The sequence below is a fragment of the Mus caroli genome, unplaced genomic scaffold (genome assembly GCF_978045245.1).
Source record: "Mus caroli unplaced genomic scaffold, Mus_caroli_1 scaffold_12, whole genome shotgun sequence".
In the NCBI taxonomy this organism is placed as follows: domain Eukaryota; kingdom Metazoa; phylum Chordata; class Mammalia; order Rodentia; family Muridae; genus Mus; species Mus caroli.
Genome location: NW_028227267.1, coordinates 52,495,312 through 52,520,416, shown reverse-complemented (window position 1 = coordinate 52,520,416; position 25,105 = coordinate 52,495,312). Strand labels below are relative to the sequence as shown.

General features: G+C 38.0%; 1 protein-coding gene across 1 annotated transcript in view; it reads right to left on the bottom strand.

Annotated features, from left to right (window-relative positions):
- Nucleotides 1-25,105, bottom strand: part of Rnf17 (ring finger protein 17) — a 137,031-nt gene that overhangs the window by 48,178 nt on the left and 63,748 nt on the right. The window contains exons 12-18 of the mRNA XM_021182183.2: nt 16,098-16,256; nt 14,152-14,341; nt 13,049-13,217; nt 10,774-10,964; nt 8,811-8,952; nt 5,170-5,323; nt 1,214-1,329 (exon numbers count right to left, since the gene is read on the bottom strand). Coding sequence (XP_021037842.1) covers nt 1,214-1,329; nt 5,170-5,323; nt 8,811-8,952; nt 10,774-10,964; nt 13,049-13,217; nt 14,152-14,341; nt 16,098-16,256 — 1,121 coding nt within the window. The remainder of the gene's footprint in view (nt 1-1,213; nt 1,330-5,169; nt 5,324-8,810; nt 8,953-10,773; nt 10,965-13,048; nt 13,218-14,151; nt 14,342-16,097; nt 16,257-25,105) is intronic.

The window sequence follows — 25,105 nt, the reverse complement described above, 5'->3', positions numbered from 1 at the left end:
ACTGTAAAATATTTATTTATTTGTGTAATGCATATGAGTATTTTTCTGCATGTTGTACATCACATGCATTCCTGAACTGGTGCCCACAGAGACCATACAGGGCACCAGATGCTCTGTAACTGGAGATACAAATGGCAGTGAGCTACCACATGAGTGCTGGCAATCAAATCTGGGTCCTCGGTAGAGCAGCCAGTGCTCTTAACAATGGAGTTATCTCTCCAGCCCCAATGAATATTTTTGCTCATCCGCATTTTCTAGTTTCTTTTTATGATTGGCAAGATGGCTACACAGGTAAAGGTAAATGCTTCCAAGTCAGAAAACCCGAGTCCCATGCCTGGGACCCACATGATGGAAGGAGAAAACCAATTTCCACAAGTTGTCTCTTTGACTACATGAGTACTGTGATGTATGTACACAGACATACAAAATAAAGTAAGACATAATGCATTTTAAAAAGAGACTAAAGTGACAATTTTTTTTTTCCCGAGACAGGGTTTCTCTGTGTAGCCCTGGCTGTCCTAGAACTCACTCTGTAGACCAGGCTGGCCTCGAACTCAAGAAATCTGCCTGCTTCTGCCCCAAGTGCTGGGATTAAAGGCGTGCACACTGCCGGCAACAAAAATCTTTTAAAAAGATATCTTAGTAAAAATTTAAGTAACAAGAGAAGATAAGTTAAAAATAAGCCTCCTTCTTATCCTACTCCATTGAGATCATTATGGTTAAGTATTTTACATATTTTCCACATTTCTCTTTCTATTATAGACCTTTGGTGATTTACACAGAAATTAAACAATAGTAGAAGTACTTCTGAGATGAGTTTTATAACTCAATATGTCAAAAAATTGAAACTCTTAACACATGACATGAGCGCATGATGATGAATGAAAAGCTCCAAACTAATAAGTACTTATGACCAAAATACACTTTTATTAAAGGTTTATATTTATTTGGCAACACATACCTTTTATTATTATTACAGACCTTGGGACTGAACCCAGGGCCTTGACATACTAGGCAAGTGCTCTAACTTCTAGGTCCATACCGTGTTTTTAAATCTCAGAGTACTTTAGGTATAAAGTAGCACTTTGTCTATAGTCCTTGTATCAGGCACTGCTTACAGACAACAACAGTCATTAACATGGCATTTCTATGTAGAAAACGATTTCATTTTGGGCTAATAGCCTAGTTGAAGTGTTTGTAACAGGTAAATTACCTTCTCTGGGGGTTCCAAAAACTCATCCTTTATTTTCCGCATATCTTTAAGTGTTATTTTTGCAGTATTACCAAAGTCCACATATTTAACTTCTACTTCCCGATGTCCAGGCAATCCTTAAAAGTTATGAAATGAAGAATCACAAACTTAGCAGGTCTCTCTGTTAGTCTTGTTTTCCTTTGGGAAGTTCAATTATGTAGAAACTTGAATAAGAAAAACTGACTTTTATGAAATCACCCCCAATGGATGGTAGAGACTTTATACTTCTTAACCACACATACAAGGCTATGAAATTTTCTCTATCATTTCAAAACTGAAAGACTGATGCAGTAACACAGTATTACCAGAGGAAGCAACCCAGAATTACCGACTTTTGGAAAAGTAGAAGCAGGTGGCAGAGCACTGGTTAGTCCCAGGTAGTAAACATCCATTAGAGCTGAGATGGTGCCTATTGTCATAGGTGTAAGTCAAGAATGTGGGGAATCTCCCAGTTTCCTATGTGCATCCCTAGGCTAGAATTCCCAATTGTTTCAGCACTATTATTTTTATTCTTCTTTAAGACTCTGATTGAGATGTAGTTTTAAACTATAGAAAGCCTGAGTATGAAACTTAACCAACAGCATTGTTTCTTTACCCAAATATCAAGCACACATGAGAAGAGAGCCAGTAGGCAGGCTGTCTCATATTTACCTCTCATTTATTCTTTCCTTTTTCTGAGCAAAACAATGTAGGATGGTAGCACCAAAACAGAGAAGGAAACTCAAGTGATGAACACAGGATCCAGAAATCAGGAGAAGAATGAAGTGTACTGCCAGGTGAAATGTGTTCCAGAACAACAAATGTGTAGCACTCCTACAGATTAAGCACTACTAGTTGGAAAAAAAAAATGGGAGGAGGACTCCATGGTTTAAAAGTACATCAAAACTAAGAATATCCTAAAAGCCTAACCATACGGAAATTCTGAAGTCTTAGGAAAATATGTAAATTAAAAGAAAATAATGTAGATTAAAAACTGTCATAAGATCAACCTAGAATTAGAGTCTACTTTACAGCTTAGCAAGGAAAATATCTATAGACATGAACTTTAAAACACTGATACGAGCATGGAGAGAAGACAAAAGAGCTATAAGTGATCTCAAAGATCTCTCAGAGTACAAACAAATGTGTAACACCTGGAACTGGGGCCTTGAGAGAAGCATTAAAGATTATAAGAAATGTCAAATAAAAGAAAAACAAACCCCTCCAGTTTCGAGAATTAAAAAGTAACTGTATTTGAAAAGGAGATGAAACTATAGATGTAACAGATGCTAAAATATCAAACTGAACCAACAAATCAGTTACCTAGTACAGTCTTCAGTGTGACATTTAGTGGTGCTGTGGGAGATGCAGGAAGACAGACCCACTGAGTCATACGTAGATTTTCATGTTAACCCTCAAAGTCATCATGAAGACTGGCCCAACTTTCCTCCAATGTTAGTCCTTACAGAGCCCCACTGTTCAACAAAGGAAGGATTTGAAGCCAATAATCTTAATTTAAAAGTAGTTGCCAATACCTTAAAGATGTAGAAGGTTCATTTATTCCACATGTATTTGTTAAGATAATTACATTAGTATTTTTCTTCTAGTGTTTAAATAATTTTGTTCCCTCCCAAATTCACATTGACGCTTAGTCCCAATGCAACGAGAGAGGTGGCTGAGCCGTAAGTCTCTGCTCTAGTGAATGGACCTAGGTGCCTGTGTCAAATGGCTGAATTGAGGAACACTGACTCGTTCTTATCCTCCTGCTAGTTAAGGAAAAGGCATCTGCGCTGTCTGAATGAACAGTGCAACAAAGAGCAGGGAGACCAGACCCTCACCATTCCATGCCTTGACCTCAGACTTCTGAGACTCCAGAAGTGTGAACAGTATTTCTACTGCTTATAAGCAGCACAGTCTGTGATGCTTAGTTATAGCAACACAAAGACATTCAAAAGAATTGTATCTGAAAAAAGTTTAGCTAGCTTAAGGCACTAACTACTAACTGAATTAAAACCATTGATGACTGAGGATAGAAAATTTAATTTGGAAGATTAAATAATTTTCATATAGGATTTGAAATTTTCTGTTTTGGTAGTAGCTAGTTAGGTTCTTAGGTTAATGGGAAAACATTTTAAACAGTGCCAAACTAAACTTAATCCTTTTAATAAAAAGGTACATACCTACAGACACTGAAATTCAACAGGACCTAGCCCATTTTTCTCTTGCTATAACAGAGTAACTGACAGTGTACCCTATAAAGACAGTGGTATGTGTAGCTCACTGTTCTAGAGGCTCCAAATCCCAAGTACTGGGATAATAGTCTATGTAGTACCATGCACAGTTCTAATTTTATTATTTTGTGAATTCAATTTAATTTTTTGACTTGAGGAGAATGTAGAAAATACATATACAGATAGTGAAAAAGTTCAACACCATGGCACATGGCTACATGTCTACTTAGTTTCTGGTAAGGACTTTCAACTCATGATGAAGTGGAAGGGCAAGTGAGTGCATGCTAAAGAGGCAGTGAGAGGCAGCCTTGCTCTGAAATCACCCACTCCCTTGGTAATTAATCCAGAGCAAGAGTCCACTCTTCCAAGAAAAGCTCTGCTCTCATGACTCCCCAAATCTCCCACTAGGCTCTACCTTCCAATACTGCTGCACTGAGGACCAAGTCCTGACATGAGTTTTCTGAGGTAAAACCAAACCAAACCAAAACCCAGAACATAATATACCAGGCTAAACTGCTTATGGTGTGTCTAACTTCCAAAACCCAATGGCTTCATATATAATTGTTCTTTCATAGCCATAGGCTGGGAGCAACCACACACCGTTTGTTGCCAATACCTCCCTTTTCAGAAATCTCTAATCTCCAACCCCTATTTGTTTATATTATTTTTGTGGTTTTGGAAATTGAAGCAAAAGTCTGGCACATATCTGGCTAATGCTCTGCATTTTTAGACAAGGTTTTTATAAGCCACTCAGACCCTGAACCCCTCTGCCTCAGCTTCCCTAGCAGCTGGAACTACAGGCAGGGCCACACACCTGGCTTTACTTTCAATTTTTACATCAGTTCATTTTGGAGTATTTTGTTGTTTCTGAGACATATATACACTCAAAACAGCTCAGAGTAGCCTTGATTTTGTGATGTAGCTGAGAATGACTTTGAAATGATTCTCCTGTTTCTGCTTCCTCAGTGCTGGGATTACAGGTGTAACATTGTAATCCTATCATGCTTAGCTCTAATTCTATTATTGTTGAACTGAATTAAATTCACTTAAGGAGAGTGTAGAAAATGTTCAGTGCTGGGTGTGGTGGCACACGCCTTTAATCCCAGCACTTGGGAGGCAGAGGCAGGCGGATTTCTGAGTTTGAGGCCAGCCTGGTCTACAAAGTGAGTTCCAAGACAGCCAGGGCTACACAGAGAAACCCTGTCTTGAAAAAACAGAAAGAAAGACAGAAAGACAGAAAGGAAGGAAGGAAGGAAGGAAGGAAGGAAGGAAGGAAGGAAGGAAGGAAGAAAGAAAGAAAATGTTCAGTAAGATAGGGAAATTTAAATAATAAAGTAATTCCCTAAGAGAGAGGAATACAGTAATTCAGAAAGGAAGCTAAGAGATTTGCATCTTAACAAGCAAGCAAACAAAAACCAGCAAGAAACAGATGAAGGTAGAGGCAGCCAAGGTTCAAAGAATGGGTTTTGATGCTCTGCACCTTCTATACTGGTTTTCTCGCCAGATTCCCAATGGTTAATTTCTAATCAAGCAAATCAAACTCTAAGTAGCCAGAGATTGACCTTCTGAAGTTATCATGCCTTCTAAAGACATATGACAGGGCACATGGTAGCAGCAGATAACACCTCCATGATTTGCTTTCTAACAGTGCAGGTGATGCTTGCTCTGGTGTACATTTCCCTGTGGAAATAACAAGCACTTTCCTACCGATCACTTTTGCACGATACCAAATTCCATCTTCAAATTTAGCTACACAGGCTTGATTCTGAAGAGGACAAAGGATTTCCAGATTTTCTCCATCTTCACCTTTATAGAATTCTTCAATTGTTTTTAAAAGAGATAAAAAGTCCAGGTTTTCCATCTGAGGAAAAAGGGATATGACACTGCAGTTTAATAGAAAATGGAGGCTCAAATGTTGAATTTATTACATGTACTGCTCAGAAATTCATAAACATTAACTGACATTAGATATAGATCAATCTGGTATTATATAATTTCTTTTGAACCTATTTCATTCAGAACCAGTATAAAATTACTATGTGTAGATAGAAACAAAACTAAGATCCCATTCAACAAAGTAACTTACTGTATGTTCATCTAGATTATGTCTGTGTCCATACACATATACTCAAACTTTTGTGTTTAGCAAAACTTAGTCATACTGTACATAAAATTTATAGATTTATTTTTATTTTATGTGTATGTTGCTTGTATGTATGCATGTATGTATGTATGTGCACCACGTGCATGCATGATACCCATGAGGCCAGAAGAGTGCATTAGATTCTCCTGCAATTGGTGTTTCAGATGATTGTGAGCCACCATGTAGGTACTGGAAAATAAACCCAGGTCCTCTGGAAAGCAGCCAGTGCTTTTAAGTCTCTCCAAACCTCTGAATGCACAATTTAGTGACCACTATTTTCCCATTAACTCTCATTTTGCTTCAGTAAATGTTTCTACTCATGTTTCTAAGTTATATTTAGTTTTCTCTAAATGATCCAAATGATTATGCAATCCAAGATTATATTATTTTTCTGGCTGCTATCTCTAGAATTCATAAACAAACTCTACAAACTAGCACAGCCCTCTTTTCAAAATATTTTTCAGAGTTGGGGCTGGACAGATGGCTCAGTGGTTAAGACTGCATGTTGCTCTTGGGGAGGCCCCAAGTTCTGTTCCAGCAATCATGTCAAGTAGCTTACAATCACCTGAACTTCCAGATTCAAGAGGATCCATAGTTTCTGGCCTCCCTTATCACTTATACTTACAAGCACACCCCACATATATAAAATTAAAATAGTAGAAATCAATCTTAAAAAACAACCTCTTCTGGATCACCGAGATGGCTCAGTAGGCAAAGGTGCTTGCTGAGAAGCCTGACAATTTTGCTGTTAACTCTTGAGTTTTCTAGGACCCACATGGTGGGGGCGGGGGGAGAGCACCAATTCTGGCAAGTTGTCCTCTGACCTCCACATTTGCATAATGAATAAGAACCATCAAAGCCCTTTTTCCACAGAATTTTCCACCTTCTGGGTTAATGTGGTTACATCCTTATACCGTCCCTGTGGAGGCTGCATAACTTGCAGAAGTCAGTTCTCTCCTTTTATCATATGGCTTCCTCGATCAATTTCAGGTTGTTAGGCTTGGTAGCAAGTTTCTTTATCTAAAGAGCCATCTTGCCAGCACTCTTATATTATTATTTATTCTTCCTTTGAGCAGAGTATACTTGCTGTACTTCCCGCAAAGTAACTACAACATCCACAAGTTTGATGGATCTCAGCCAACCCTCTTTTTGCTGGTGATTTTGTATGATCATGCATGCTCAAATACACTGGAAGATACAATACTTACAACCCACTATTAGAATGCTAAAATTAAAGCATAACTCTGATCATGATTCTGATGTCTCTCATCAAACAGTAATACCTTTTTTTTTGTGCTCACGAATTAGTCTGGTATCTTTGATGTCTGATATCTACTTCCTTATCATTTACCTAGCAGTTTTAAAATAAGTTGGTAATTCCCTCAAGTTAAAATGCAAAAGAACTGGTGCACAACTGTAATCCCAGGACTCAGGAAGCAGAGGCACGCAGATCTCTAGGAGTTGAGGCTAGCTTGGACTATATACTGAGTTCCAGGACATCCAAGGACAAATAGCAAGATCTTTCCTCAAAGAAACAAACTTTCCTAATATTAATAACTGGCATTTGGAGAACTAATCAAATACCCTTGATTAGGGGAGAGGGAAGTATAGGAATTTCAAAAACAGTATTTTCAGACCATACCAAATATAGCCTAAAGTTTAATAAATGAAACCTATTTTACTTAAGAATACAGCAAATTCACAAGTCCCTCCCCCCTTTTTTGAGACAGAGTCTTACTACAGTCCTGACCTACAACTCCAAGGTGGTTTCCTATGTATATAGTATTGGGGTTTCTGTTAAGACAGCTTATGGCTCTTAGGGGAATATTTTCATTGCAAGTGGCATAAATTCATTCAAATATATATATATATATATATATCCCTGTACATATAAAATAACAAAATATTATGTCTTCCTATGGTTTTTCCAAACAGCCTTTCAATTGATAATATACCTACAACACAATCCCTATACCTAATGTGCAGGCGATATTGTGGAAGAGGTGGCAGAAAGATTGTAAGAGTCAGGAGCCTAGGGTATCGGCTATGATACAGTGTCTTCTCTATATGAGGGGCAAGGTGCACTCATAAAATCTCACACACATAGAACAACACCAAGTGGACTTGGCAGGCTGTATTTTTGTGTGTAACAATAATAAAAGAAGAGGAGGTTATGAATTTCAGAGGGCATGGGAGACCATGGGATGAGTGGGAGTGGGTAGAGAGAGGAGTAGAAATGATATTAGTACTCAATTATAAAGTTCTCAAAAAATTTTAATTAAAAATGTTAAAATAGTAAATTAACATTATGCTTATCTATCAAAACAAAAAGACATTGGAAGAAAAAGAAATGCATGTCCTATTTATTACAAGTCTAGGAGCTTCCATTCATCATGCAGGCAACCAGAAAGTGGTGCTACATTGGAGATGGCAGGCTCTGAAGCAACATGGCCCAGTCCAAGCCAGAATGTATATTTTCAGAGTTGTGTGGAAAAAAGATGTTTTATCTATGTGATCAGACTCTGCATCTAATAGAGGCAGTAGCATCTTTATCACAGTATTTATGTGTGCATACGTGTTTTGCCTGTATTCATACTTGTGCACCACTTGCATGTTTAATCCCATGGAAGGCCAGAAGAGAGCATTAGATCCCATGGAAATGAAATTGCAGTGAGCCAACATGTGGGTCCCTGGTAGAACAACCAGTACTCTTCAATGCTGAGTCATCTTTAGCCCCAACCACAGTCTTTCTGTGATATTAGTGATGACTTCACAGAAAGACTATGGTTTATATATGAACTAATTCATATAAACCAATGAGAGACCAATGACAAGCCTGCTGTTTTATTAGCTGTCTAAACTGATTTATCAATCACACATCCCAAGCTCAATCTAAGAAGGTTTACTCTACTTTGAAGTTAGTAATAACAGTTCTTAGATCTTCCTGGTTGGAATTAGCTTTCCCAGTCTCTTGTCTATAGAGAAGCAAGAAACACTCACACATAAGTACCACTCTTATCCTTTTCTACCTTTATTTCACTAACTTGTAGGAGAAAGATTTTTACTTGTCATAAGCCCAGTGAACTTCCTGTTGTTTATAGTTGCAGCTTCTAAGAAGTTTAAACGTACAGAAGACTTGATTAATTTGTATTTATTTTGTTAAACATTTCTATTTAAAAATCTTTTTTAAAAAGTGTATACTTACCAGCTGAAGATAAAAATCAGTAGGACTATTTATATGGCAAACCATGACTGAAACTTCAGTCATCTCTTCAGGCAAAATGGGTGGATGATAGCATAAAGTTGTATTTTTTTCACTGTGACTTCTTGGTGATTGTGACCTAAACCTAATTAAAAGCATAATAAGCAAACCAATTCTTAGAATGGTTTTGGGCTTGTATAAACATTGACTTATTTACCAAAAGTATACCACTTTCAATGTTTCTCTAACTTATAACTTGGCATGGTTTCCACTTATTTAGCCCTGTAATAAACGCTCAGATTTCTATCAGAGGACTCTGGAGCTGAGACTGGTCAAAAGCATGTCACGGCTTCTGTGGGCTGTGGAGGTGCTGAGGTGGGACCAGCTCACTGCTCTCTGCCTTTACTCTTCTAAAGGAAACCTATGTGGGTCATCTCTGGAGTCACACAACACTAGCTAGGATCTTCTGCTGTCTCCATAGTTACTTAAGTCATCTTAGTATCACTTAGAGTAGTGATATGAACTCATTCCAAAGGCTACATAATGTAAGTCAGGAACAGTTAAATTACAATTCATGGAACTAAATAGCTTTTTATGAAACTTACAGAATGCCAAATATGTTTAGTAATTATACATACTTTCTATTTTAAGTTACTCTATTTGTGTGTGTGTGTGTGTGTGTGTGTGTGTGTGTAACATATGTGTGAAAATTAAGGTGCTCATGGTGCATGAGTGGAGGTCAGAGTTTAACCTCAGCTAAGATCTCCTCTTCTGTGTCTGTCAGGCTTGCTGGCCCGTGAGCTTCTAAGGGTTCTCCTGCCTCTGCCACCCATCCTGCCCTAGGAGCACTAAGATTAGATGCTTGTGATGTGCGGTTATTTTATTCTGGGTCTGGGTATTAGAACTCAGTCCCTTCAGCGTGTGTGACAAGCACCTTTATTCACGGAACCATTTCCCCAGTCTTCTATTTTAGGTTGCCATAACTTCTTACTTCTTAAAGCAAACTAAATGTAATTTTCACAAACAAGTATCTATAGACAGCATGATAGCAATGTTTTGAAACCACTAAGAACATACTAAAGTTCATTTATGATAACTCTTTAGACTTATTTTATGTGCATGAATGTTTTACCTATATGCATATGTATACAGCACATGCATGCCTGGTGCCCTCAGACATCAGAAGAAAAGAGTCAGGTCCCCTGGAACTGTAGTTACAGATGGTTTTGAGCCACCATGTGGGTACTGGGAACTGAACCAGAGTCCTCTCTAAAAACAGCATATGTTCTTAACCACTGAGCATCTCTCTAGCACAAGCCTATAATTTTTATCATAATCACCATTCATGACAGAGTCTCATATAGCCAAGCCTGGCTTTGAACCTGCTCTATAGGCAAGGGCAGTGTTGTATTTCTAATCTTCCTTCCTTTTCCTCCTGAGTGCTAGGATTATGGTGATGTGCCATGCCTGTTCATATGGTGCGAGGGATTGAATCCAGAGTTTATGCGTACCAGGCAGGCACTCTAACAAGTCAACTACATCCCTAGGCCAGATTCCATTATTTTTAAAACTCTTCTTTTCACTGGCAGTGTTGGCATACACCTTTAATCCTAGCATTTGGAGGCAGAGTCAGGTGATCTCTGAGTTTGAGGTCACCCTGGTCTACAGAGTGAGTTCCAGGACAGCCAGGGCCACACAGAGACACCCTGTCTCGAAAAACAAACAAACAACAAAACTCCCAAACCCTCTTTTCCTATTTATAGCTATAATCTTTCAAAAGAGATTTACTTTTATGTTTCTAAGTATTTTGCGTGCATGTAAATATCTGTGCCACATGTGTGTCTGTTATTTGAGGACAACAGAAGGTGGCATTGTGTTCGACAAGAGCAACTAGCACTCTAACTCATAATATCTTCAGCCTCTAGAACTTAAATATTGAATATTTAAGTTTTAACAAGTCACTTACCTTGCCAGTTCCATAAAAACCAATGCATCTCTGAGAGACACAGGCATATCACTGCTGATTTTATTTGTTGGTGGTTTCTGCAGATCTACAATAAGGACATCATCTTCTTCTCCAAAAACTTTCATTAAGACAGCCTTCTTATTTACCATTTTCAAAAATTCCACTTTTGCCTCCTTTTCCCAGCCCTCAGTCTATGGGAAAAATAAAGTTCCAAAGTGGTTAGTAATTATAGTTAGCTCTAAAGTTAGTGTGGATGTAGTTGGGTATACCAGCTGGCCTACGACTTAAAGTAAAGGCACTGAACCAACCATATGCATTTAGGAATCAGCTGAGGCAGTGAACCAAGAGCAGTCTATCTATGTACAAGGTAGATATCTACAATCTAAAGAAACAACCTTAAGACATGTATAAGTTTATAAGTCACTTTCGAATAGTATAAAAATTGAGGGCTGGAGAAGCGGCTCAGTGGTCTGGATGGAGCACTTGCTGCTCTGGCATCTGGGATAAGATTCTTAGCACCCAGACGGTGAGTCATAACCATCTGTAACTCTAGCTCCAGGGGACTCTGGCACCTTCACAGGCATCAGGTACATACGTACAGACATGGAGGCAAAACATTCATACACATAATATAAAATATCTAAAAATTAATATATACATATATGTTTAAATATATGTATGTTTTTCAAGACAGGGTTTCTCTGTCCTGGCTGTCCTGGAACTTGCTTTGTAGACCAGGCTGGCCTCGAACTCACAGTCATCTACATGCCTTTGCATCCCAAGTGCAGGATTAAAGGTATGCATTACCACACCTGGCTAAAAAAGAATATTAATGAAAACTATAATGACTTGAAAGTATGTTTCATATGAATTTTCCACTTAAATTACAGAACTTCAAAAGGCAATTCTGAATGTATACTTTAAGACTCCAGTACTGTGACAGTATAACAGACTAAATAATGGATACCAAAGAAATAAAATTTCTTTGGTGCTAGGAATGTAGCTCAGCTGGCAGTGTACTTGCCTGGATAATCCCAGGACCACATTAATTAGGAGTAGTCATGTACCCATCCTGATTAGTGTGGTAAACTTGGCACACCTTAGTGTTAAGGGAGGAGAAACCTCAGTTCAGATTACCTAAATCAGTTTGATCTGATAGCATGTATATTAAATACTGCCTTCATTAATGTAGGAGGATCCGTCCTACTGTGGTCAGCACTACTGCTAGGCAGTTGGTCTTGGGTAATCATAAGCCTGTGAGTGAACTAGCTAGCAAACAGCACCAGAATCTTCCACGATTCCTGCTTCCATGCACTTCCTTAGCTTGAGTGAGTTCTCTAGTCAGAGGTAATGCTGCCTGGAATAGCAAGCAGTTCTACATTCAGGTTCCTGTCTGCAGTTCCTGTTCTGAGTTCCCGCAATGACAAATTGTGAGCTAAAAATACAAGTCAAAGAAACACTTTTGGCCTTAAGTTGCTTTTGGCCAGTGTTTTAGTACAGCAGCAGAGATCAAACGAGGACAAACTTTATAATTCTAGTTTCAGAAGATAGACGCAGGAAGTCACCCTGGCTATACAGGGAGTTGGAGGTCAGTGTAGACCACTTGAAAATCTATCTCAAAAAAAACAAAACATATCTCTGATGTGTTGCTAGAAACTGAACTCTGGTCTTCTGCAAGCACTTTTAGCCACTGAGTCATCTTCCAGCCTCATTTTACTTAAAAAAAGAGAATTTGTTCATTTATTTTGCCCACCATCTGTTGACTATCTGCTCTGTGGCAGAAGGAGTGGCTAAGCGTTGTGAATAGTGATGAACAAAGGCACAAACTCCTGCTTTCACAGACCTCCCAACACAACAACAGCCTCACATATACTTTTATATATAGTTCTAGTTCCTAAGATTTCTTGGTGGAAAGATTCACAAATAATTCCAAACATGAGCTATGAATAAAATACAGAGAGGGGGAATATATAGAAATAGATACTATCCCATTTTCTAACAGATTTTTTTTCTACAAAATTGACTCTAAAATGTGGTATTTACTTGAATATTTTATTATGTTCATATGAACTTTATTGAGCTCAAATTTTCATTACAAATATTTTTAGTTATGGAAGCTGAGGCTTATGGCAACTTTTATTGGCACTAATAGTTCATAACCAGAATGTGTTTGTCAAGGCTAACTGGTTCTTTCAGACCAAATCAGCAACTTCACTGGCAACACAACTAAAACTCCAACAGCCTTTGAGGGAGACTCCCTTTCTCTCTCACTTACTGAATTGTATGGGACGATGTCTTTCAAGGAGCACAGGTGTGCTAAATGTGGGATGTCTTTCAACAGTTCTTCACTGTATGGTTCAGACTTCCTTAGAAGCAGACAGAAGTCACTTAGTGTAATATGCTGTTCACCATCATGCTCTGGTCCCTCATGTGTGTCACCAACTCTAGGAAAAAGTAATAGTAAGAATAATGTTTTACTGGGTGTGGTCATGCATGCCTTTAATCTCAAGAGAACAGAGGGCAGACGGGCAGGGACAGAGGCTTATGGATCTGTGCTGGTTTGAGGCCAACCTGGTGTATACAGTAAGTTCCAGGTCAGGCCGTGCTGCACAGAAAGGCCTTATCTCAAGAAAGAGAAATAAAAAAAAATAATGTTTCAATCTTTAAATTCCTATTATTCTCTACAAGATGTATATGTCTAAGGATAACTACCTAAAGTTAAATCTTGTAGAAATGTAGATTTTAAATTAATACTTTTTATTAATAATTTTATTAATCATTAAATTCTTAAGCAGACACAGTTTTACTACTCAGAATTAAATCTTGGCTACCTTTATTTGAACTTTCACCAACTCATTCAGTTTAAACTTGAATGATAATGAATATACTCATAAAGCCGTGATCATTAAATAAAGTAACCATACTACAGACAATAGTGACTCTCACTACAAGATTGTTTCAGTTTCTTTTTCTAAGACTTAGAACAGAGTTTTGGATACCTATAGTGAGTCAGACAGCACGACACTTAAACTTCCTGTAATGAATTTATAGCAGCAAGATTAAAAAAATTTACCCAATCACTTGTAGCTAAGTATTAGTACTTTACTTAAAAACATCAGCTACATTCAGCCCCTGCTCTGAAAAACCATCAGATGTGCGTCTGGAGCACATAAACAAAGCTCTTTTCCAAGTTCCTCTTCTAGTAACACTGATAAAGGACAACATTTAACTTAATTTGTAAGACAAATATACAATAGAGCAGAGGCCTAGGAAGTGAAGGATGACAGTTCTTTATTACTTCCTTCCTTCCTTTAATCCTCTTTCCCATAAATGTTTCTAAGCAGGCCCAGAACACACAATAATCACAAAGAGTCATACCCTGTGATGATCAGGACTTCAGAATTTCCAAAATCTACCATGAATATCTGTATTAGTGAAATTTCACAGACTGAGAATTTGGTTGGACTACATGGTTTTCTAATATTTTTAGTTTTTGATGGAATTATTTCAGTGATAATTCCTCGACACCACATTCTATTCTTAATACTGTTGACAAATATTCTTGCACCTATATAATGGGAGAGACAAATCATTAGCATTTATGAATAAAGAATCAAGTAAAGCTCTACCTTAAAATATGTATCTGAGTTTTCCAACTAAGAAATTGTATTTCATTGATTTACTAATTATACAGTACTGTCAAGTGCTATGAAAATAAAAGGCAATATATTATGGCAATTTCTTTACTTCAGTAACTTATAAGCTAATTGAGAGGCTAAAGACATATTAAGTATAAGCTGTTACTCAGTGAGGAGCTTTTCTCCACAAACTACATTAGCACAGTCAAATGAAATTGTCCTGCCATCAAAAAGCTAAAGGAAGGTCTTTCAGAGATCACTAATACACACACACACACACACTCACTAGTTCACTATTAATACACACACACCCTATGAATATATTAGCTTACAAGATACACGTACTTTCTCTTGGTAAATGTGAGTTAAAATTAAGATAAAATGAATAGTATTACATAAAAATTACAAAATTGATTAACACTAATTAACACAGTGTAATTCAGAGAAGGGGAGGATAAACTAAGAACTTAGTTCAAATTAATGTCCATGAAAAAAGATGAAGAAAGAGGCCTGAATGTGAATGTATCCTATGAGCTGTTAATATTCTTAGCCTTTTGTGTTTGAATCCACTTGTTCTCCACAATAATCCTATGGACTTGGTTTTGTTGTTTGTGTTTTGAGACAAGGTCTCACTATGTAGTTCTGGCCTGTCCACTATGTAGCCCAGGCTGGCCCCCAACTCTCACAGAGATCTGCCTGCCTCTGCCTCCCCAGTGCTGGGATTATTATACCTGACATGGAGCAGGTTCTTTTGCTATAGGAAATTTGAGATGTGGGGCTCAGAAAATGGTGTGTCAAACGTGTCATTTTGGCATACTAAGCAAAACAAACTTCCAGGACCAAGGCCTTTCTAATCTTCCCTAGGATTTTCCCATGAGCAAAACTGAAGTCTATTTCCTCAAAGTTCTTTTATCTAAAAGAACTTCCCAAAGAACAGGACTCTCTTAAACTTCCTAACAATAGTCAGAAAGCTAGAAAAAAAATTAAACACCAGGAAAAAAAAAGACAGTAAAGATGTCGTCACATAGCTGATATAGGCTCTTCATCTGTTCTAAGGTCAGCACTCAGAGATTACCTGAAGGCCTTCACTGCAGAAGACACACTCTGTTTGCAATAATTTATAACTGGCTCTGGCTTCTCTCCCACCCTGGTTCTCTCTTCTCTAGGGCATGATTAAGCTTCAACTATCTAGCCTTTTCCTTGAGTTTCATATTTTCTATAGTTCCTATGTATACTAATATATTTATTATTCTCTCTGTAAACCTGTCTTGTTGGAGAACATTGGCTGTGGTCTGGATGATGGGCAGGAAAGGGTTAACTTCTTGTCTATCCCAACAGAACAAAGAGAAACTGCAAGACTAGCTCAAACCACAGTGAATTTGGGAAATGTAGTATGCTAGAACCTGTCATCTTAACAATACTTCATTCTAAAGAGGGTGTTATGGGCTTTGTTATTTGAAAAGCAATTTACTCTATAATAGAGCGGTTACACTCCAAATATGTATTAACATTGATTTTAATAGTTAGCTAACTTACCTACATACTTTATGTTAAATAATTCTAAAACTTTCATATGACTATTATAAAAAGAAAAAAAAAACTTTTGCAAGTTTATACAGGTTGGCCAATGGCCAAATATTACAGTATTTAAACAAACTTTATAGTATAATCTAGAGTAATCTTTACCTAGTTCCAAAATGTGTGAAGGATCAAGGTGTAAGCTCTTATTGCAAACTTGCTTCATCTTCTTCTCCAATATTGTTGCATCTTTTATTTGTGAATATTTCCGCACATAGAAGTGGCAAGGATGTATTACATGACTTACAAAAACTAGCTCTGGACAACCTGGGCAAGAATTTAAATTTAAAGCACATTATTAAAACATGACATGGGAAAGAACCATAAAAAGTAAGCAATTATAGTTTCTTAAAAAAAAAAAAACTCTCAAAAAACCAAAACCAACCCCCCCCCCCAAAAAAAAAACCAAACACAAACAAATACAACCAATCCAGAAACAAAAATAAACCAGTATTTTCACAGTGAGTTTCAAATTGTAAAGCCCACAAAGCACATGGATCTCCTTTGTCTGAGTGCTGCCAAGGATGAAACCCTGGCTGTCATGCACCTTAGGCAAATGCTCTGCCACTGAGCTACATTCCCTCCTCTATGAACTCTTTAGCAACAAGAACTGAAAATACTTTGTCTAACTTGAGAAACATTTTCTATAGGTTGAACTCAAGTTCACATGAGGTTTTAAAGTCACAGAACATGCTATAATACAGCAAATCTAGGAAGAAATCCATTTTGTCCAACACAGTAAAGCAGCAATTCTAATAAGAGAAAGGAAAAAAAAATAAACAGTATTCCAAACAACTAGAAAAAACAACCCAAACCATGAATAACCGCACACCTGCCTCAAAACTGGCCCTAAGTGCAAACAGACTTGTGGTCTGAATGAGAGTGACCCGTACGCTTATACACTTGACTGCTTGGTCCCAAGTTAGTGGAATTATTTGGGAAGAATTCTGTGTGGCTTTGTTGAAGGAGTTATGTCAGAAGGGGTGGGTTCTGAGGTTCCAAAGGTCCATGCCATTCCTATCCTGCTCTCTCTGTCACATATTTATGTTTCAAATTACCAGCTACTGCTCCAGTGCCATGCCTGTCTGATGCCATGCTTCCTGCCACGATGGTCATGAATTCTAACCCTTGAAACTGTAAGCCCCAAATAAACTCTTCTATAAGTGGCATTGGCCATAATGTCTTATAACAGACACCATAATCTTAATGAATGCTTGGTCCCCAGTCGATGGAACTGTTCAGGAAGAATTAAAAGGTGCAGCCTTGTTGAAGGTAGTAATCAAGACAGGCCTCAAGTCATCATTTAAAAGACAAACTAGTTGCCTACATTATAAAACACCTGGCTATTCTGTTGTCTCCAAAGCAAATCATCTCACTGAAAAAGATATCCACAGACCAAGAGTCAAAGGAATAAAAATTAAATTCGTACAGCTATTCAAGACAAAAGTACTTAAAAGATAAAGACCACTACATAACAATAAAAGGAACAACACATCAAGAAGATACAACAATTGTAAATATGTGTATTCTAAGTGTTGGGACGTCTTTCATAAAACAAACATTAAAGGGCATGGAAAATCAGGCAGCTACTTCAACTTACTTTTATTTAAACTAAAATTCAACAAAGAAACAAAAGTTAAACTATCTCATGCAGCAGCTAGACCTATCATTATCTACAGAATATTCCATTTAACAAATATAAAATACACATTCTTTTTAGCAGTCCATGGAATCTTCCATACAAAATTATAGGCTACAAAGAAAGCTTAACAAATACAAAAGAACTGATGAATTCTAGGTCAACTGGTGGTACTCGAAGAAATGAGTGAGGGAATAAATTAAAAATGTCCTAGAATCAAATCCAAGTGTGGCGGTACAGACCTTTAACCCCAGTGCCTAGTCTACACAGAAAGTTCTAAGGCAGCTAAAGCAACACAGTGAGACCTCTCTCAAGACAGAACGAAATTCTCAGAAGCAAATGAAAACAGCCCCACGACTTATTAGCATGTCTGCAATACAGTTAAGGCAGTTCTAAGTGTAAGTTTGCAGCTATCAAGTATTCGTTCACGTTAAAAATAACGAGTGAGTCACACACAGTGATCTCAGAACTGGGAGGTGGAGGCAAGAGGACTAGGAGGTCAAGATTATCCTCACTTACAAAGTGAGTTTGAGGCCACTTTGGGCTATGTAAAACCCTGTCTCAACTCCCTATAGCCCCCAAATAAATTAATGATATTCTTCCAAGTCTCAGAATAACAAAATCAAGCCAAATGCTGCTGGCAGAAGAAATAACAAAAGATAAGCTTAGAAATTAATGAAGACTTTAAAAGAATATACTGAATTGATTCTCTGAAAGAAAAGTTAAGATTGGCAATCTTAATAAATTTAATCAAAAGAGAGGACTGTAAATTAATAAAATTATAAATAAAAAAAGAGAGATGTAGTGGTGTTTTGAATGAAAATAGGTCCATAGGGAGTGATAATATTAGGAGGTATGGCCTTGATGGAGTAGGGGTAGCTTTGTTGGAGGAAATGTCTCTGTGGAGCAGGCTTTGAGGTCTTAAGATGCACAAGCAGGCCCAGGGTCTCATTCTCTGCTTGCTGTCTGCTGATCCAGATGTAGAGCTCTCAGCTAACTCTGCAGCATGTCTGCCTGTGTCCTGTGTCCCACTATGCTTCCTGCCTTGATGACAATGGACTAGAACTGAACTGTAAGCCAGGCTCAATTAAATGCTTTCCTTTATTAGATACCAGGAATTATGGTATTACTGTGAAAGGCCTGACCATGCTTTTCTTTGGAGAAGTATTGAACACTTTAGGACTTTAGACTGACTTTACTTTAAGTGGGCCTTAAGGGGCCTTACTATTAGGAGCATGGGAGACAGTGGTCGTGAGAATGATTGGAACTGTGCCCCTCTAACAGGTTTCAGATGGGAACAATATTAGTATGTGGCCTAGAGATCATTCTTGTGATATTTTGGTGAAGAATGTGGGTGCTTTCTGCCCTTGTCTAGAAAATCTGCCTTAGGATAAATTTAAGAGTTATGGATTAACAGTTTTGGCAGAGGACAATTTCAATCAACCTAGCTTTGACTACTAGCCAGTCTTATGTAGATCTATAATGACAAGGAGCAAGCTGAGCAGACAGAAATATAAAATGTATAGGTGGAGGAGAAAAGGAGCACCAGGTAGTGCAAACAGATTGAAGAAAAGCCTGATGCTAAGTGGAATAGAGGAAGTGGTAACACCAGAGCAAGACTCTACCCAGTTAAGCTTCCAACTTGTGAAAAGGAATTAAAGAAAAGCTTAGAGCTAGGCATAGTGATGTACACCTTAATTCCAGTACTAAGAAGGTAGAGGCTGGCAGATCTCTGAGTTCAAGACTAGCCTGGTCAAAGGAGTGAATTCCAGGACAGCCAAACTTAGACAGGGAAGGAAACCAAAAGCAGAAAGCTGATGAAAATGTATTTAAATGAGGGGGTCATGTTCTAACCCTAGCAAGTGGCAGAAGATAGTGGCTTTGGTCATGTGGTTCTGAGTTTAGAGTCAAGGATACAAGAAAGGTGTTATAGAATCTACCTCTGAGACTAAGAGGATAGGCATGTGTCAGAGGTATTCCTGCATGGAGGCCAGAGGGGCCATTACACGAAGCTGTAAAGATGAAGCCTGGATTTCCTTAGAGACCTCAAGATATTAGAAATGCCAGAGCCATGGAATACCTGCTGAAGAAAGCAACAGGGAGTGGAATCAGCTCAAGAAAAAGAAGTGTGTTGTAGACAACAAAGCTGAAAGGAGTTGGAGATTAGAAAAATATTCTGACATCAGACATGGATATGCTTAATTTGGAATTTGCCTACTTGGCTTTTGATCCAGTATTTCCTCACTATGTTCCCTTTCCACCCTTTTGGAATGGTAATGGGTATCCTGTGCCATTATAAGTTGGAAGTATCTGATTTGCTTTTTCATTTGTATTTACAGGGGATTACAGTTAAGAGACTGTGTGAGTCTCTAAAAAGACTTTGAACTTTGGACCGTTAAACAGTGCTGATACTATGACAGGCAATGGAGACTATGATATGGCTACAAGTCTATAAGGGCCAGAGAATGGAATATGGTGTTTTGGAATATGGCCATAGGGCCTATTTCATACACTAATAATGTGGTGACATTATTAGAAGATGTGGTCTTGTTGGAGTAGGTATAGCTTTGCTGGAGGATGTCTCTGGGGCTGGGCTCTGAGGTCTCAGATGCTCAAGCTAGGCCCAGGGTCTCATTCTCTTTCTGCTGTTTGCCAATCTGAATTTAGAATTCTCATCTACCTTTGCAGCACCATATATGTCCATGTGCTGCTATGCTTCCTACTATCATGACAATGGAGTGGGAACTCCATTGAACTGTAAGCCAGTCCCAATTAAATGCTTTTCTGTATAAGAGTTGCTGTTGTCATGGTGTCTCTTCATAGCAATAGAAACCACGAGGCAGAAGTAATGACAGATTCCAGTGAAATCTAAAGGATCACTATAGAATACTTTGAAAATTATATTTTAAAAAACCTGTAAAACCTAGAAGAAATGAACAAATTCCTAGACATAGAAGACCCAGCAAAACTAAATCAAGATGATATAAATTAGCAGATCTGTAAGAAGCATTTAAATTAAAGCAGTAATAAGCTGTATATATACACAAGCCCAAGAATGGATGTATTTACTGCCAGATAATATCAGACATTCAGAAAGACCTTACAACATCACTCCTTAACAAACTGATCCTATGAAGTCAGTTCCACCCAAACCAGAGAAAGATGGCAGCAACTATATACCAAATTCCCCCGATAAACACAAAAATAAAAGTTATCAATAAAATTCTTGCAAACTAAATTCAATAGCACATTAAGAAGATAGTATACCGGCAAAAGTCCCTTCCGGTCGACCGCAGCACCGGGGTTCCTTGCCCGCCGAGTCTCCGGACACCCGTAAGGACCCACACAGGATCCCCGACGGGATCTTAAGACCTCTGGTGAGTGGAACACAACTTCTGCCAGGAGGCAGGTTTGAACACCAGATATCTGGGCACCTTCCCTGCAAGAGGAGAGCTTGCCTGCAGAGAGTACTCTGACCACTGAAACTAAGGAGAGAGCTAGTCTCCCATGTCTGCTGATAGAGGCTAACATAATCACCTGAGGAACAAGCTCTAACCAGAGACAACTATAACAACTAGCTGCAGAGATTACCAGATAGCGAAAGGCAAACATAAGAATCCTACTAACAGAAATCAAAACCACTCACAATCATCAGACCCCAGCACTCCAACCCCACCTAGTCCTAGGCACCCCTACACAACCGAAAATCTAGACCCAGATTTAAAAGCATATCTCATGATGATGGTAGAGGACATCAAGAAGGACATTAATAACTCACTTAAAGAAATACAGGAGAACACTGCTAAAGAGTAACAAGTTCTTAATGAAAAACAGGAAAACACAACCAAACAGGTAGAAGTCCTTCAAGAAAAACAGGAAAACACATCCAAACAGGTGATGGAAATGAACAAAACCATACTAGACCTAAAAAGGGAAGTAGACACAATAAAGAAAACCCAAAGTGAGGCAACACTGGAGATAGAAACCCTAGGAAAGAAATCTGGAACCATAGAGGCGAGCATCAGCAACAGAATACAAGAGATGGAAGAGAGAATCTCAAGTGCAGAAGATTCCATAGAGAACATAGGCACAACAATCAAAGAAAATACAAAACGCAAAAGGATCCTAACTCAAAACATCAAGGAAATACAGGACACAATGAGAAGACCAAACCTATGGATAACAGGAGTTGATGAGAATGAAGATTTTCAACTTAAAGGGCAAGCAAATATCTTCAACAAAATTATAGAAGAAAACTTCCCAAACCTAAAGAAAGACATGCCCATGATCATACAAGAAGCCTACAGAACTCCAAATAGACTGGACCAGAAAAGAAATTCCTCTTGACACATAATAATCAGAACAACAAATGCACTAAATAAAAATAGAAAGAATATTAAAAGCAGTAAGGGAGAAAGGTCAAGTAACATATAAAGGCAAGCCTACCAGAATTACACCAGACTTTTCACCAGAGACTATGAAAGCCAGAAGAACCTGGACAGATGTTATACAGACACTAAGAGAACACAAATGCCATCCCAGGCTACTATACCCGGCCAAACTCTCAATTACCATAGATGGAGAAACCAAAGTATTCCACGACAAAACCAAATTCACCCATTATCTCTCCACGAATCCAGCCCTTCAAAGGATAATAACAGAAAAAAACCAATACAAGGATGGAAACCATGTCCTAGAAAAAGCAAGAAAGTAATCCCTCAACAAACCAAAAAAAGACAGCCACAAGAACAGAATGTCAACTTTTAACAACAAAAATAAAAGGAAGCAACAATTACTTTTCCTTAATATCTCTTAATATCAATGGACTCAATTCCCCAATAAAAAGACATAGACTAACAGACTGGTTACACGAACAGGACCCAACATTCTGCTGCTTACAGGAAACCCATCTCAGGGAAAAAGACAGACACTACCTCAGAGTGAAAGGCTGGAAAACAATTTTCCAAGCAAATGGAATGAATAAACAAGCTGGAGTAGCCATTCAAATATCGAATAAAATCGACTTCCAACCCAAAGTTATCAAAAAAGACAAGGAGGGACACTTCATACTCCTCAAAGGTAAAATCCTCCAAGAGGAACTCTCAATTCTGAATATATATGCTCCAAATGCAAGGGCAGCCACATTCATTAAAGACACTTTAGTAAATAAAGCTCAAGGCACACATTGCACCTCACAGAATAATAGTGGGAGACTTCAACACACCACTTTCATCAATGGACAGATTGTGGAAACAGAAACTAAACAGGGACACAGTGAAACTAACAGAAGTTATGAAACAAATGGACTTAACAGATATCTACAGAACATTTTATCCTAAAACAAAAGGATACACCTTCTTCTCAGCACCTCACAGGACCTTCTCCAAAATTGACCATATAATTGGTCACAAAACAGGCCTCAACGTATACAAAAATATTGAAACTGTCCCATGCATCCTATCAGACCACCATGGACTAAGGCTGATCTTCAATAACAACATAAATAATGGAAAGCCAACATTCACGTGGAAACTGAACAACAGTCTTCTCAATGATACCTTGGTCAAGGAAGGAATAAAGAAAGAAATTAAAAACTTTTTAGAGTTTAATGAAAATGAAGCCACAACATACCCAAACCTATGGGACACAATGAAAACATTTCTAAGAGGGAAACTCATAGCTCTGAGTGCCTCCAAAAAGAAACTGGAGAGAGCACACACTAGCAGCTTGACAACACATCTAAAAGCTCGGGAAAAAAAAGGAAGAAAATTCACCCAAGAGGAGTAGACGGCAGGAAATAATCAAACTCAGGGGTGAAATCAACCAAGTGGAAACAAGAACTATTCAAAGAATTAACCAAACGAGGAGTTGGTTCTTTGAGAAAATCAACAAGATAGATAAACCCTTAGCTAGACTCACTAGAGGGCACAGGGACAACATCCTAATTAACAAAATCAGAAATGAAAAGGGAAACATAACAACAGATCCTGAAGAAATCCAAAACACCATCAGATCCTTCTATAAAAGGCTATACTCAACAAAACTGGAAAACCTGGATGAAATGGACAAATTTCTAGACAGATACCAGGTACCAAAGTTAAATCAGGATCAAATTAACGATCTAAACAGTCCAATATCCTCTAAAGAAATAGAAGCAGTCATTAATAGTCTCCCAGCCAAAAAAAAGCCCAGGAACAGATGGATTTAGTGCAGAGTTCTACCAGACCTTCAAAAGAACATCTAATTCCAGTTCTGCACAAACTATTCCACAAAATAGAAGTAGAGGGAACTCTACCAAACTCATTCTATGAAGCCACAATTACTCTGATACCTAAACCACTGAAAGATCCAACAAAATAGAGAATTTCAGACCAATATCCCTTATGAATATCGATGCAAAAATACTCAATAAAATTCTCGCTAACCAAATCCAAGAACACATTAATGCAATCATCCATCCTGACCAAATAGGTTTTATTCCAGGGATGCAGGGATGGTTTAATATACAGAAATCCATCAACGTAATCCATTATATAAACAAACTCAAAGACAAAAACCACATGATAATCTCGTTAGATGCAAAAAAGCATTCGACAAGATCCAACACCCATTCATGATAAAAGTCTTGGAAAGATCAGGAATTCAAGACCCATACCTAACCATGATAAAAGCAATCTACAGCAAACCAGTAGCCAACATCCAAGTAAATGGTGAGAAGCTGGAAGCAATCCCACTAAAATCAGGGACTAGACAAGGCTGACCACTCTCTCCCTACCTATTCAACATAGTACTTGAAGTCCTAGCCAGAGCAATTCGACAACAAAAAGAGATCAAGGGGATACAAATTGGAAAAGAAGAAGTCAAACTATCACTTTTTGCAGATGATATGATAGGATATGTAAGTGACCATAAAAATTCCACCAGAGAACTCCTAAACCTGATAAACAGCTTCGGTGAAGTAGCTGGATATAAAATTAACTCAAACAAGTCAATGGCCTTTCCATAAAGAATAAACAGGCTGAGAAAGAAATTAGGGAAATAACATCCTTCTCAATAGTCACAAATAATATAAAATACCTTGGCATGACTCTAACTAAGGAAGTGAAAGATCTGTATGATAAAAACTTCAAGTCTCTGAAGAAAGAAATTAAAGATCTCAGAAGACGGAAAGATCTCCCATGCTCATGGATTGGCAGGATCAACATTGTAAAAATGGCTATCTTGCCAAAAGCAATCTACAGATTCAATGTAATCCCCATCAAAATTCCAACTCAATTCTTCAACAAATTAGGAAGAGCAATATGCAAATTCATCTGGAATAACAAAAAACCTAGGATAGCAAAAACTCTTCTCAAGGATTAAAGTACCTCTGGTGGAATCACCATGCCTGACCTAAAGCTTTACTACAGAGCAAATGTGATAAAAACTCCATGGTACTGGTATAGTGACAGACAAGTAGACCAATGGAATAGAATTG